The 15,300-nt window shown below is 51.9% G+C and overlaps 2 protein-coding genes across 6 annotated transcripts in view; one reads left to right on the plus strand and one right to left on the minus strand.

Annotated features, from left to right (window-relative positions):
- Window positions 1–15,300, plus strand: part of LOC112613472 (galactoside 2-alpha-L-fucosyltransferase 2-like) — a 50,384-nt gene that overhangs the window by 16,017 nt on the left and 19,067 nt on the right. For 2 of the 5 annotated variants that reach the window (XM_025369013.1, XM_025369012.1), the window contains exon 2: window positions 9,415–9,485. The exons of 1 other annotated variant lie outside the window; for it this stretch is intronic. In XM_025369013.1, the coding sequence (XP_025224798.1) occupies window positions 9,434–9,485 (52 nt within the window). In that variant the 5' untranslated portion in view covers window positions 9,415–9,433. Of the gene's footprint in view, window positions 1–8,262; window positions 8,321–9,414; window positions 9,486–13,521; window positions 13,662–15,300 lie in introns of those variants that run through there. 2 more of the 5 variants (XM_025369010.1, XM_025369011.1) reach the window with 2 other exon arrangements.
- NTN5 (netrin 5) overlaps window positions 7,620–15,300 on the minus strand; it is a 10,901-nt gene continuing 3,220 nt past the window's right edge. The window contains exons 3-7 of the mRNA XM_025369009.1: window positions 11,002–11,190; window positions 10,387–10,536; window positions 9,982–10,035; window positions 9,684–9,764; window positions 7,620–8,254 (exon numbers count right to left, since the gene is read on the minus strand). Of these exons, the coding sequence (XP_025224794.1) occupies window positions 7,890–8,254; window positions 9,684–9,764; window positions 9,982–10,035; window positions 10,387–10,536; window positions 11,002–11,190 (839 nt within the window). The 3' untranslated portion in view covers window positions 7,620–7,889. The remainder of the gene's footprint in view (window positions 8,255–9,683; window positions 9,765–9,981; window positions 10,036–10,386; window positions 10,537–11,001; window positions 11,191–15,300) is intronic.

Below are 15,300 nucleotides of genomic sequence, written 5' to 3' on the forward strand. Positions count from 1 at the left end.
GCCTCGGCCTCCCAAGGTGCTAGGATTACAGGTGTTAGCCACCGCGCCAGGCCAACACACTAGTAATTTTTAATTTTTTTGTAGCGATAGAGGTCTTACTATGCTGGCTGGACTGGTCTTGAACTCCTGGCCTCAAGCAATCCTCCCACCTTGGTCTCCCAAAGTGCTGGGATTATAGGTGAGAGCCACCATGCCCGGCCCCTGAGTGGCTGTGTTATATTCAGAGTGGACCCTGCCTCTCCCACGGCTCCCCTGTACCTCTGGACAGAGTCCCCCTCCTCAGCCGTTCTTGTCATGACCAGATTCTTCTAATGTCCTTGAAGATTCACCTCTGAGAGAAGTTTTCTTACCTGCAGGCTGGGTTTGGGGTACTCTCTGGGCTCTCCCAGTGAGCTGAGCCACCTCAGTGATGACGACGATTGCCCGTGTCACTCTGTTTTAACACGGTTTGTCTCTCACAAAAAGCTGTTCACAAAAATTCTGTTCCTCCCCTGCTCACAGACCTCCCATGGCTCCCCAGTGTCCTGGGGGAAAAAAAGCCCAGGTCCTCAGCCTGGCCTGAGAGACTCCATATACCCTGACCACCCCCAGGCCCCAGCCTCATCTCTTCTCTCACCACACAGACCTCTTGCCCTGGGATCTTTGCCAAACTGTTTCCTCTAACCAGGCTCCCTTTCTCCCTTCTCTGCTGGGCAAATTCCTACTCAGACTTCTATATTCTTCAGGAGTCCCCTCCTCCAAGAAGCCATCCGGCAATGCCATGAGGTGGGTGGGGGCCTCCTCGGAGCTCTGGAAGCCACCTGTGCTGCCTCCATTATAGTGCAAAAACAGACTGGGCTCGGTGCCCAGGACGGGAGGGAACAACCAGGCCGGAGGTGGGTCCCAGATGTGGATTTCACGCCTATTCGTCTCGGGCGCTGGGAACAAAGTTTGGGTCATGAGGAACATATGGGGCCTGCTCTGCACCATGCTTTCATCTCCCATCTCCCCAGCCCCTGAGTGGGAGGCGGCAGCACCAGGCTTCTACAGGCCTGGGTAGTTCCCACAGCCCCTCTTGGCCTCCTCACCCCTCTCTCCTTGCCTTCAACTCCCACTGCCCCTGGGAGCCTAGAAAAATCCTCCCTAATCTCGCCCTCTGGGTTCCAGTCTCCTGGAGGAGGTGTGGACTCTGGGTGTTTAAATTTCACATATATATATATATATTTTTTTTTTTTTTTAAGACAGAATCTTGCTCTGTTGCCAGGCTGGAGTGCAGTGGCGCAATCTTGGCTCACTGCAACCTCCACCTCCTGGGTTCAAGTGATTCTCCTGCCTCAGCCTCTAGAGTAGCTGGGACTACGGCTGTGCACCACCATGCTTAGCTAATTTTTCTTTTTTTTTCTTTTTTCTTTTTGTTGAGAAGAAGTCTCGCTCTGTCGCCCAGGCTGGAGTGCAGTGGTGTGATCTCGGCTCACTGCAACCCACCTCCCGGGTTCAAGCAATTTTCCTGTCTCAGCCTCCTGAGGAGCTGGGACTATAAGCTCACGCCATGACACCCAGCTACTTTTTGTATTTTTAATAGAGATGGGGTTTCACCATGTTGGTGAGGCTGGTCTCAAACTCCTGACTTCAGGTGATCTGCCCACCTTGCCCCCACCAAAGTGCTGGGGTTACAGGCATGAACCACCGTGCCCAGCCTAATTTTTCTGTTTTTAGTAGAGATGGGGTTTCACCATGTTGGCCAGGATGGTCTTGAACTCCTGACCTCAAGTGATCCACCAGCCTTAGTCTCCCAAAGTGCAGGGATTACAGGCATGAAAGACTGCACCCGGTCTAAATAATATTAATAACAAACTCAAGGCCCTGAGCAGTGACTCACGCCTAGTGATGGCATTACCCAGCACTTTGGGAGGCTGAGGTGGGAGGATTGCTTGAGCCCGGGAGTTCAAAGCCAGCCTGGGCAACAGCAAAACCCTGCCTCTATTAAAAAAAAAAGCGAGCCGGGCGCGGTGGCTCAAGCCTGTAATCCCAGCACTTTGGGAGGCCGAGACGGGCGGATCACGAGGTCAGGAGATCGAGACCATCCTGGCTGACACGGTGAAACCCCGTCTCTACTAAAAAAAATACAAAAAAACTAGCCGGGCGAGGTGGCAGGCGCCTGTAGTCCCAGCTACTCAGGAGGCTGAGGCAGGAGAATGGCGTGAACCCGGGAGGCGGAGCTTGCAGTGAGCTGAGATCCGGCCACTGCACTCCAGCCTGGGCAGCAGAGCGAGACTCTGTCTCAAAAAAAAAAAAAAAAAAAAAGCGAAAACAAAACAAACCTAGCCTGGTGGCATGCGCCTGTAGTCCTAGCTACTTGGGAGGCTGAGGGAGGAAGATCCCTTGAGCCTGGGAGGTCGAGGCTGCATTGAGCTGTGACTCTGTTATTGCACTCCTGCCTGGAAGACTGAGTAAGACCCTGTCTCAAAATAAATAAACGAATAATAAACTCATATAGCTCTCGGTCTGCGCTAGGCACTGTTCTAACCCATTGTATGTATTAACTAATTTAATCCTCACAACATACCCTAGAGATTATTTTCTATTATGACTATCATGTCATATTATAGATGAAAAAACTGAGGGACATGGCTCAGCAGTGCTGGGATTTGTGTGGTTTTTGTTTGTTTGTTTGTTTGTTTTGAGACGGAGTCTTGCTCTGTTGCCCAAGCTGGAGTGCAGTGGCATGATCTCGGCTCACTGCAACCTCCACCTCCTCGATTCAAGCGATTCTCCTGCCTCAGCCTCCCGACTAGCTGGGATTACAGATGTGTAACCACCGGGCCTGGCTAATTTTGGGGGATTTTTTCGTTTTTGTTTTGTTTTGCTTTTTTCTGTTTGTTTTTTTGTTTGTTTGTTTCTGTCTGACGGAGGTTGCAGTGAGCCAAGATCATGCGACTATACTCCAGCCTAGGCGACAGAGCAAGAATGTCTCAAAACAAAACAGAAAAAGGGATCTTGAGATGGGGAGATATTATTCTGGATTATCTGGGTGGCCCCATCTCCAAGATGGGGCTTAGTTCATCATCCAAGAACTAACAGGGCGTGACTCTGCTTAGCTTCTGAGATCAGACAAGATCGGTGCATTCAGGTGGTATGGTGGTAGACTGGGTGGCCTTCGTCTAATTACAGGAGTCCTTAAAAGCAGAATAGCTTTCCCAGCCATGGTCAGAAAGAGATGGGAGGATAGAAGAAGCAGGAAAAATTTGAAGTGTGAAAGGGACTCAACTTGTCGTGGTTGGCTGTGAAGATGGAAAAAGGGGTCATGAATCAGGGAATGTGGGTGGCCTCTAGAAACTGGGAATAGAAAGGAAACAGATTCTCTCTTAGAGGCTCCAGATGGAATGCAGCATCGTTAGCACCTTGATTTCAGCCCAGTGAAACCCATGTGGGGCTTTTGATCTGTAGAGCTGTAAGATGATAAATTTGTGTTGTTTCAGCTGCTGAGTTTATGGTAATTTGTTATGGCAGTAACAGGAAAGGAATTCGACAGTTCTTCTCTGTTACTGGGCACGGGAGGGAATTCTACGTCCCCACCTTTATACAATTGAGTGGGACCACATGAGTAATCCCAATGAATGAGCTGTGATTGGAAGGGCTGGGCCAAAGCTGTTTTGCTTGCATGAGACCATTCATTGCTTTTCCTCTTGCCTTGTCTCAGTGATCAAGGATGCCCTGGGTTACGGCTGGTGCTACAAGATGGTGAACATCTCTCAGCCTGGGTCCTTGACTGTGTGGAAAACCAGCCTTTGCCAACTTGCATGGAACATGTATATGAGCAAGAAAGAAACGTTGTGTTTTCTTTTACTTTTTACTTTTTTTTTTTTTTTTTTGAGACAGGGTCTTGCTCCAGGCTGGAGTATCGTGGCCCAATCATAGTTCACTGTAGGCTGGACCTCCTGGACTCAAACAATCCTCCTGCCTCAGCTTCCCAAGTATGAGGACTACAGGCAGGCACACACCACGATGCCTGGCTAATTTTTGTATTTTTTGTAGAGATGGAGTATCACCACGGTGCCCACATCGGTCTAGACCTGGGCTCAAGTGATCGCCAGCCTCAGCCTCCTAAAGTGCTGAGATTATAGGTGTGAGCCACCACGCCCAGCCAGAACTAAATAAACTCTGTAGAGCCAACAGAGCTAGCCTGACCTGCCTAATGGAAGGTCTCGATGAAGTAGGGAAACTGGCTTGCCATTACATGAAAAGGTGTGTTCCAGGATGAGAGAACAGCAAGTGCAAAGGCCCTGGGGCACAGTGTGCTTTTTTTTTTTTTTTTTTTAAAGACTGAGTCTTGCTCTGTCGCCCAGACTGGAGTGCAGTGGCATGATCTTGGCTCACTGCAAGCCCCACCTCCCGGGTTCACACCATTCTCCTGCCTCAGCCTCTGGAGTAGCTGGGACTACATGCGTCCGCCACCATGCCCGGCTAATTTTTTGTATTTTTAGTAGAGACGGGGTTTCACCGTGTTACCCAGGATGGTCTCAATCTCCTGACCTCATGATCCGCCTGCCTCGGCCTCCCAAGTGCTGGGATTACAGGCATGAGCCACCGCGCCCGGCAAGTGTGCTTGGTTTTTAAAGGAACAGGAAGAAGACCAGTGTGGCTGCAGTGGTGTGAATGAGGAAGACTTATAAGAGGTGAGATCGGTCATGTGGTGGAGGTAGATTATGCAAGGCTTTGTAGAGAAGGGCAGGGACTTTGGGTTTTATTTTGAGAGTAATGGGAAACCATTCAAGAGTTTATTTTTTTTTATTTTTTATTTTTTTTTCTGCATTAAAAAATGCAGAAGAAAAAAAAAAGTTTATTTTTAGCAATGGGGTCTCCTTCTGTTGCCCAGGCTGGAGTGCAGTACTACAGTCATAGCTCTCTGCAGCCTCCAACTCCTGGACTCAAGCAATCCTCTGCCTCAGCCTCCCAAGTAGCTGGGACTACAGGTGTGCACCACCATGCCCAACTATTTTTTTTTTTTTTTTTTTGTAGAGATGGGGTTTTGCTATGTTGCCAAGTTTCCTGGGCTTGAACTCCTGGTTTCAAGTGATTCCCATCTCGGCCTCCCAAAGGGCTGGGATTACAGGCATGAACCACCATGTCTGTCCTGACATGTTTTAAAGTGATCATCCTAGCTTCCATGTGAAGAAGACTTTCGGGGGGTAGTGGTGAGCTCAGTGTGGGCACTATTGTAATAATCCAGACGAGCAGTGATGGTGGCTTGGATGAAGGTGGTAGCAATAGAGGTGGTAAAAATAGTTGAATTTTGGGAGATATTTTGTAGATGTGGACAGGATTTGCTCATGGATTGGATGTGAAGGTGGAGTGTGGGGGCAGTGAATGCCTAACTGAATTGGCTTCAAAAGAGGATGAAAATAACAAAGATAAGGAATTTAGTTTTTCTGGAACAGAGGACCATTCTTAGAAAATCCCTTGGCCAGGCACGGTGGCTCACGCCTATAATCCCAGCAATTTGGGAGGCTGAGGCGGGTGGATCACCTGAGGTCAGGAGTTCGAGACCAGCCTGGCCAACATGGGAAAACCCCATCTCTACTAAAAATACAAAAAGTAGCCAAGTATGGTGGTGCGTGCTGTGATCCCAGCTACTCAGGAGACTGTGAGTCAGGAGAATCGCTTGAACCCAGGAGGCAGAGGTTGCAGTGAGCCAAGATCGCTCCACTGCACTCCAGCCTAGGTGACACAGTGAGACTCCATCTCAGAAAAAAAAAAAAAAAAAAGAAGAAAGAAAGAAAGAAAGAGAAAGAAAGAAAAGAAAATCCCTTAAGACTTGTCGCGGTTGCTCACGCCTGTAATTCCAACACTTTGGGAGGCTGAGGCAGGAGGATTGCTTGAGCTCAGGGGGTTGAGACCAGCCTGGGTATCATAGTGAGACCCCATCTCTACAAAAAAAAGAAAAGAAAATCTCTTAAAAGACTCCTGCTTCAGAGATGCCCCCACCCTGAGTTCATCTGGAGGCTAAGGGGAGGTTCTCCCAGATTATGTAACATTTTATTGGTGGCATGGGTGTCAAATAGTCTCCCTGGAGGCAATTTCTTGCCTTTTTCCATCTAACCAAGAGCAAACCCAGAACGTTTGCTGGAAGGTACCTTTCTTCCTGCCTAGTATCCTGTGACATCATGGCATATCCTGACCCCCCATTGGCTGAGAGCCCCACCTTTCTCTCAGGGAAGGAAATTATTAGGCAACACAAATCTGACTAGCACCCAGTTACATCATGAGTGTGCTTTTTGTATTGGCCACTATTTTCCAGGTCCAAATGGACCTTAGGCCAGCATGGTGACTCATGCCTATAAACCCAGTACTTTGGCAGGCCAATGTGGAAGGATCACTCGAGCCCAGGAGTTCGAAACCAGCCTGGGCAACATAGCAAGACCTCGTCTCTACCAACAACAACAAAATTAGCCAGGCATGGTGGCCTGTGCCTGTGGTCCTGGCTACTTGGGAGGCTGAAGTGGGAGGATTGCTTGAGCCTAGTAGGTCAAGGCTGCAGTGAACTACCATAGAGCCACCGCACTCCAGCCTGGGCAACAGAGTGAGACCCAGTCCCAAAAAACTAAATAATTAAAATAAAATAAAATAAAAATTTTTGACTGGGCACGGTGGCTTATGCCTGTAATCCCAGCACTTTGGGAGGCCTAGGTGGGCAGATCACCTGAGGTCAGGAGTTCAAGACCAGCCTGGGCAATGTGGTGAAACCCCATCTCTACTAAAAATACAAAATTACCCAGGTGTGGTGGCATGCACCTGTAGTCCCAGCTATTTGGGTGGCTGAGGCAGGAGAATTGCTTGAACTAGGGAGGTGGAGGTTGCAGTGAGCTGAGATCATGCCATTGCACTCCAGCCTGGGTAACAAGGGCAAAACTCCATCTCAAAAAAATAAATAAGTAAATATAACTATAAATAAAATACATTTTTTAAAAAAGAGAAACAAACAAATGGACCTTAAATCACATCTCTTCCTCTAAGACTCCCTGAGTACCCGCTCAATGACTCTCCTGAAAAGATCACCCAAATTTGAGATTATGTTGTTTGCTGCGGGTGCAGGGGCAGAGGTCAGGGTGGCAAGGAAGGTCCCAGGCCGTGGCAACCTTCCATTCCGTGGTACTTAACGCTTCCTGCCTTTTGAGCCACTCCCCTCTGGCCTGCAGGTAGCCAATTGTTGGGTGGGAATACAATTCCCCTTAGCACCAAGTTATGTCATACCACTCTGTGGCTACCAATTGGCTATTCTCTCAAAAATGAGTCACTCAAAGTCTCTTAATTCCTTTCTCAGAGCCTATCCTGAGGCCAATCAGAAACCAAAAGTTTCTACATCTGGAATTTTCTAGAAATCTGCAACTGCTGTCCTTCCCTTTGTGAGATTTCCCACCTTTTCCAAACAAGCCCCGCCCATTGGCCTTTGGCCTATCATCAGTCAACACCAATCTGACTAGCACCCAATGACGTCATAAGAGCTCTCTCATTGGATTGGCCACTTTGTCAGGGTGCTGTGGTGCTGTGGTCCTAACTTCAGCTCCGCGTACTGAGTCAAGGCCTTGTTCGCTTCCCTGTGGAGACGGTGCCAGCATCGATCAGGAGTCTGTAGACAAAAATTCCCCAAGATTTGAGACTTTATTGGGGGAAATAGATCACTGGCGGGGAATAAGCCACAAGCCAAAGGAGGAACAGTTGGAACCAGTAGTCCTCTTTGCCGCCTTTTGCTAAAAGTTCCGCACGCCTGCGTGGCGTGGGCGCATGCATAGTGACGTCGGGGTTCTGCGACGTCTCATTGGCTCTCTACGGCGCACCGTTAAGGTATAAGGCTCAGCTCCCAGTCGGTCCCAAATTTCTTTGTTGGCATTGGAAGCAGTGGCAGCCCACATCTAATGCTCCGGCCTGGGGCTGGATGTGGGTGCCCGCACGCCGCGGCAGCCCCCGGCGCGCTCCTCCTGCTGCAGCCGCCTCAGGGGCCGGGCCCAGCGCGGCCTCCATGGCAGCGCGAGGCCGTGGCGGTCTAGGATGAGGCGCGTGGGGTCGGGGCCGCCGACCACGCTGCCCAGCAGCAGGTAGTCGGTGCCCGGTTGTAGGCGCAGGCAGCCGCAGGCCAGGTCGGCGCGGGGCACCCAGGCGTCCTGGTCGCCGCGTCGCACGAGCTGCACCCGCTGCTTGTAGACGGCTTGCACGCGCACGGCCAGCCGCCGCCATGCCGGGCCTGCCGCCTCAGACGCTAGCACCTGCGCCCGAAGAACTGTGGGGAGGGGAGATGTCAGCTCAGGTCGTGGGGAGCTTCCAGGGTACCTCTGGGTCCCGTGGGGTCAGTCACAGTGGGCAGAAGCCCGAGATCGGTGGGTGAGCTTCTGGTATCGCAGTGGGGAGAGAAACCTTGAACTTTTGAGAGTTTGACCCTAAATCGTGAGGGGTGGGGCCCGCTGGAGGAAACACCTTTGAGACAAGGAGTTAAACTACAGTAGGTGGTGCTGGGGACAGGGCAGAAGACGCAGGTCCAGGGTCTCTAATACAGTGGGGTCAGAAGGTATCAATGGTGGAATTCTTGGGAAGGAGGGGTCACATTACTGGGGAAGGGGCTCTGGGATACATTTGGAGGACCAGAAGGAAGAGATTGGTCCTTGGAATGTGAGGGCTGAGGTCATACTGATAGTGATTCAGAAAAACATAATTTTTTTTTTTTTTGAGACGGAATCTTACTGTATCGCCCAGTCTGGAGTGCAGTTGTGTGATCTCAACTAACTGCAGCCTCCGCCTCCTGGGTTAAAGTGATTCTTGTGCCTCAGCTTCCTGAGTAGCTGGGTTTACAGGATCCTGGCACCGCGCCCTTTTGTATTTTTAGTGGAGACGGAGTTTCACCATGTTGGCCAGTCTGGTCTCGAACTTCTGACCTCAAGTGATCTGCCCACCTCGGCCCCCATAAAGTGCTGGGATTATTGGCGTGAGCCACCGTGCCCGGCCAGAGAAATGTGCTTTCTGAGAGGCTGGGAACTCTGACTAGCCAGCTGGGTCTGCGGGGCAGGAGATCCCTGTGGAAGGTGGGGAAAAGCTTTCCACCTTTGAAGGCCTAGAACACTAGTGACCAGATGAGGATCCTGAGGGAGAAGAAGTCTGCGGTCCTATACATTGAGAGAAATAGCTGGCGTTGGTCTAGATTTGTTGGCTGGGCCGAACTCCTGAGTGTCTTAAGAGAGCTGAATAGCCTGAGGTCATAGACCCCAGGGTCATGGAGCCCATGTGGACTGGGGATTAGGGAACTGTGGGATAAGTCTTTATGGGGATTGGGACTAAGGCTCAAATATCTGGGACCATGAAGGGAAGCAGCAAGGGTCTCTGAGATAGGGTGGACAGGGCAAGAGCTCATTCCACTCAACCAGTTCCCCTATCTCTTCCATCCCTCAGAGATGTCAGGCTGAAGGGGATGATGAAACTCTGCAAGCCCAAGAACATAGTGAAAGAGGAGACACAGGAAGGTAGTAAATGCCCCCTCCCCACTCCCCCTCCCCATTTGTCTTCTGCCCCATCAATTTCTAGATCAGGAAGGTGCCCTTTGGAATCCAACGCTCCTTGCCATTTAAAATGAGAAAGTGGAAGGCCAGAAAGGGGGTGGCTTAGAAACAGTCATCAGAACCAGTTGTAGCCTTCAGCTATCCTGTCTCCCCAGTACTCACCATAGTCCTGCTGGCAGTACCTCCGAAGGCTCATATATACCCTGGTGTCCGACATATTGCAGTAGTTTTGACACTGAGGGTCTGGGGAGGGTCAGGCTGTCTGCAGTGGGCTCCTGGGGCTTAGACCACAGCCTTCTGCCCCTGCCCATCCCTCCATTCCATCTTGATGGCCAGCTGGGGCACCCAGACCTTTGGGACTGGGCTCAATGGGTGACCCATGTATCCCCATCTGGGGACCCAGTCAGCCCATCCCCAGTCCCACTTGCCACTCAGGGACCTCCATGCCAGACTGTCTTACCAGAGCTATAAGCACCAGGAGTAGTGGCAAGGGTGGTTGTTGCTTCTGGAATTCCTGTGAGACCAAAGGAGAAATTAACCTCTTAGTAATTTCCCCCAGGATCCCCCCGCTCCTGCCCCGGGAATCCAGGCACCCAAACTCTTTAAGTGTTTATTCCTTTAGGACTCAAGAGTGCAAGCATCCCTTGCCTTCCTCTCCTGGGACGCAGGCGTCCAGGCCCCAAGCCTCCTTTTCCTCAAGAGTCCAAAATTTCAGTCCCTGCTTATCCGAGGGCCCAGAGTCCAGCCTCCAGCCTTGGGCTTTCAATTCCCAAGGCCCCAGCCCTCACTGCACCTGCTCACTGGAGACCTGGGATGTCTCCTTCCCGCTCTACTCAGGCTTGTGCCCTGGCCCCTCGAGACTCACGCTGGCAGGGCATCCTGGGGGAGCGGCTCTGCTGGTAGCCAGGGCCACAGCGGTTGCAGGTCAGGCCTGTGACCCCTAACTTGCAGGTGCACTGCCCACTGGTCTGGTTGCAGGTTCCTCCTGTTGCCCCGATAGGGTGGCACTGGCAGGCTACATGAGCAGAGGAGCTGGGGGCATGGGGTATCGGGGCCCCAGATGCCCCTCCTAATTCCACAGTGTCTCCTCCCTCAGTCTGGGGAGTCCAGGCCCAGCCCCTCCTCCCTCAACCCCAGGAGTCCAGGCCCCCAGCCCCTCCTCCCTCAGATCCAGGAGTCCAGGCCCCCAGCCCCTCCTCCCTCAGATCCAGGAGTCCAGGTCCCCAGCCCCTCCTCCCTCAGACCCAGGAGTCCAGGTCCCCAGCCCCTCTTCCCTCAGATCCAGGAGTCCAGGTCCCCAGCCCCTCCTCCCTCAGGCCCAGAGTCCAGGTCCCCAGCCCCTTCTCCCTCAGACCCAGGAGTCCAGGCCCCCAGCCCCTGCTCTCAGACCCAGGAGTCCAGGCCCAGCCCCTCCTCCCTCAGCCCTAGGAGTCTAGCCCCGCCTCTGTTCCCCCCAGGTCTGTCTACAGGCCACACTCACCCCTGCAGGCCCTGCGGCTGGACATAGGCTGGCTAGGGTCCCTCCAGAACCCTGGTTGGCAGTAGTGGCAGTGCCGCCCGGCTGTGTGGTGGCGGCACCGCTCACAAACACCCCCACTCCGGCCGCCCGACAGCCTGAACAGCTCAGAGTTGAACCGGCAGCGTCGGGCGTGCTGGTTGCAGGAGCAGGCTAGGAGCAAGATGGGGTGGGGGCGCATCAGGGCCAGGTATGCTGCTCCCCAGTCCCCAGCTTTCTTCCCATGGCCCTGCCCTCATGAAAGGAAGCAGAGTGTCCACGGTAGAAGAGAATGCTTGGGTCTCTCTAGCTAAGCCTGGTTCCCAGGACATTTCCATTCTCATCTTTTTATTTATTTATTTATTTTGTTTATTTTTTTGAGACGGAGTCTCGCTCTGTTACTCAGGCTGGAGTGCAGTGGCGCGACCTCGGCTCACTGCAACCTCCACCTCCCAGGTTCAAGTGATTCTCCTGCCTCAGCTTCCCAAGTAGCTGGAACTACAGGTGCATGCCACCACACCTGGCTAATTTTTGTGTGTGTGTGTGTGTGTGTTTTTAGTAGAGACGGGGTTTCACCATGTTAGCCAGGATGATCTTGATCTCCTGACCTCATGATCCACCTGCTTCGGCCTCCCAGAGTTCTGGGATTACAGGCATGAGCCACTGTGCCTGGCCCCTCATCTTTTAAATGGGTAGGCCGGGTGCAGTGGCTCATGCCTGTAATCCCAGCACTTTGGGAGGCCAAGGTGGGTGGATCACCTGAGGTCAGGAGTTCGAGACCCACATGGCCAATATGGCAGAAACCCATCTCTACTAAAAATGTAAAAATTAGCTGGCTGTGGTGGCTTGTGTCTGTAGTCCCAGCTACTCGGAAGGCTGAGGCAGGAGAATCTCCTTAACCCGGGAGGTGGAGGTTGCAGTGAGTCAAGATCGCGCCACTGCCCTCCAGCCTGGCGACAGAGCAAGACTCCATCTCAAAAAAACGAACAAACAAAAAACAAAAAGAGTGGGCTATGGCCTGTGGAATCAGACCCTGTTAGCTTTATCTGTCTTTCTGACTGTATTCCCTGGGCAAGTGGTTTCTCCCTTCTGTAGTTTGATTGGCTGTGAAATGGCATTTATAATGTTTACTTCATGAGGCTTAAATGAAATGAAGTGGATAGAAAGTGCTTAGCCCAGGCCTGGCGGAGAGCAATTACTTGGCTGTCTAGCATTCCCATGTGCAGGGCACCCTGTGCTAAGTGTTTGATGTATTTCATCTCCACAAGGGCTCTATGAGGGTGGCACTATTATCACCCCCATTTTACAGAGGGAGAAAGCTGAGGCACAGAGAGGTACAGCTAGCAGGTAGTTGGAGGCAGGGCTTAAACACGGGTCTTCTAGCTTGAGAGTCTGAGCTCTTAGCTCACTCCAGTAATCCTCATATGAGGATTATGCTAAATAATAATAAATATGCATTATCCTGGGAGCATTTGTCAGGTTTTTTAAGGTGGCTCTCAAACCTTACTACTCGTCAGAATTACCAGGGAAATGTTTTGTTGTCGTTTTTATTAAAAACACATTAGCAGGGCATAAGTGGCCCATACCAGTAAGTCCCAGCTACTCTAGAGACTGAAGTGGGAGGATCACTTGAGCCTGGGAGTTGGAGGCTGCATTGAGTTATGATTGCACCACTGCCCTCCAGCCTGGGCAACGGAGTGAGACCTGTTGCAAAAGGTCTCAAAACAACAAACAACAAAAGCAAAAACCCAAAACAACAACAACAAAAGCCAGATTGCAGGGCTCATCCCTAGGCTTGCTGATGGGCCCAGGGATCTGTATTTCCAGCAAGCACTGCAGAGTAAGATGCTGATGCAGGGGGTTCATAGACCACTTTTTGTTTGAGACAGGGTCTCACTCTCGCCAAGGCTGGAGTGCAATAGCGCCATCATAGCTCACTGCAGCCTCCAACTCCTGGGCTCAAGGGATCTTCCCACCTCAGCCTCCTCAGTAGCTGGGTCCACAGGCGTGCATCACCGCACCAGGCTACTTAAATTTTTTTTTTTTTGTAAAGACGGGGACTCATTATGCTGCCCAGGTTCATGGACACTCTTTGAAGAGACTTGGACAGGGTGTGTTGACTCTAAGAAGTTTGAAAGCCCTGGACTGGCAGGTCCCTGGGAGCCCGGAAGAGTTGCAGGATGATCAGGGAGCAGAGACAGCTGCATGTTCTTGGGAAAACGACTCGCCCTCTCCCAGCCTCTCTTTTCTCCCTGTCTAGAGAGAATCCAGATCCCTCCCTCCCAGGGTTTTTGTGGGCATTGGAGGTGGCAAAGGTATTCAGATGCTCAGTGGGTTGAGTCAGGCTTTGGATTCTTTCTGACCCAAGGGTAATCACTTCACCTCACTTCCCCTGTGGAAAACTCAGATGAGGGAGGGGAGATGCAGACCAGGATGTCTGTGAAGGCCACAGCTCTGCCGCAGACATTAGTCTCAACTGGCCACCCTGACCTTTCTTCACCGCAGCATTGTCAGTCTCCTACCCGGGTTTGGAGGGCACCGCCCTGCTCAGTCTGGGAGAATGTGGTGACCCTCAGGAGGACAGCCTCCCCAGCGCCCAGGCTCTGTCCAGGCCCAGGATGAAGGCCGCCTCATCCTCAGGCCAGGTGAGTCTCACCCCTCACTCCCCTGCTTAGGTAAAAGATTTGGCCAAAGAATGGGGATGGTCTGTAAGTTAGCCCATGTGATCTTCATGTATGAAGAAATAAGGGGTGGAGGCCAGGCACAGTGGCTCACGCCTGTAATCCCAGCATTTTGGGAGGCTGAGGCTGGCGGATCACCTGAGGTCAGGAGTTCGAGATCAGCCTGGCCAACATGGTGAAACCTTATCTCTACTAGAAATACAAAATTAGCTGGGCATGGTGGTGTGCACCTGTAATCCCAGCTACTCAGGAGGCTGAGACAGGAGAATGGCTTGAACCCCAGAGGCGGAGGTTACAGTGAGCCAAGATGACACCACTGCACTCCAGCCTGGGTAACAGCAAGACTCCGTCTCAAAAGAAAAAACAAAGAAATAGAGGGCCGGGAGGCAAAGAGCATGGGAGATGGAGAGGGAAGGCCAGGGTGCACTTGCACACGTGTGTGTGTCTGTGTCTGTTGGTAGAGTTACCTCCCAGGACCTCAGACCCTCTACCAAGTGTCTCAGGCTAGAGGAGGGAGGGGGTCAGGGCCAGAAGGAACTGACACTGGCTGTCTCTGAGGAGGGGCTGCTGGAGAGAGGTAGGGAAGGCCCGGTCTGGAAGCACCTTCGGGAAAGAGGACATCTCACGGGACACTCCTGGGGGGCACCTGTCCAGCTGGATAGAGCAGTGGATTGTTGCAGCATCTAGGAACTCAGGGCTCCCTGGGTTCAATCCCTTGCTGGCAATGAGACTTAGGGCAAGTGACCTCTCTTTGAGCCTTACCTTCTCAGCTGGGGAGTGGTGACTTTGGCCAGCGCTCAGGAAGCCGTTTCTTTCTGCCAGGTACCACATTGGGCTTTATTTAAAGGCTTTATGTATATTAATGCATTTAATTTTCACTACAGCGTGTAAAGGATGTGCTGTTACTATCCCCACTCTATGGTGGAGGAAACTGAGGCACTGAAAGGTTAGGTCACTTGCTCAAGCTCTCACAGCGGGTAAGCAGAGGAGCCGGGATTCAAGCTCAAATAGTCTGGCTGCCAGGCCACCAAGGCCGTGGTCCTGTCTGTTACCTCCTGTCTGCCACCCTAGAGCACCTGGTGTGACAGTACCCGGCAGGAGCTTGGCAGGGATGGGCTGAGACCCCAGAACTTGGCTTCCTGAGCTCAGATCCTGGCCCTGCCACACTCAGACACTGTGTGTCCTTGTGCAGGGGACTTCTGAACTCTAGCCCTGAGTCTCCTCATCTGTAAAATGGGCCTGATGACAGTCTCTGCCTGGCACACAGTAGGTGATTGATAAATATGTGTTTAATGACCGAATACTTTCCCCTTGTGGTTGGTTTGAGGAGTCAGGTACCATCCAGCTGCCCTGTTCCCCTACAACTGTTCAATAAATATTACCCAAGTACCTGCATCCAGCCAGGCCCTGGGATGGGTGCTCGGAAATAGTTATTATATCATCATCATCACCACCACCATAATCACCACTATCGCCATCATCACCATCATCACCATCACCACCACCATCACCACCACCATCACCATCACCACCATCACCATCACCACCATCACCATCATCACCATCACCATCACCACCACCATCATCACCATCACCACCACCA

The sequence above is a fragment of the Theropithecus gelada genome, chromosome 19, assembly GCF_003255815.1.
Source record: "Theropithecus gelada isolate Dixy chromosome 19, Tgel_1.0, whole genome shotgun sequence".
Classification (NCBI taxonomy): Eukaryota; Metazoa; Chordata; class Mammalia; order Primates; family Cercopithecidae; genus Theropithecus; species Theropithecus gelada.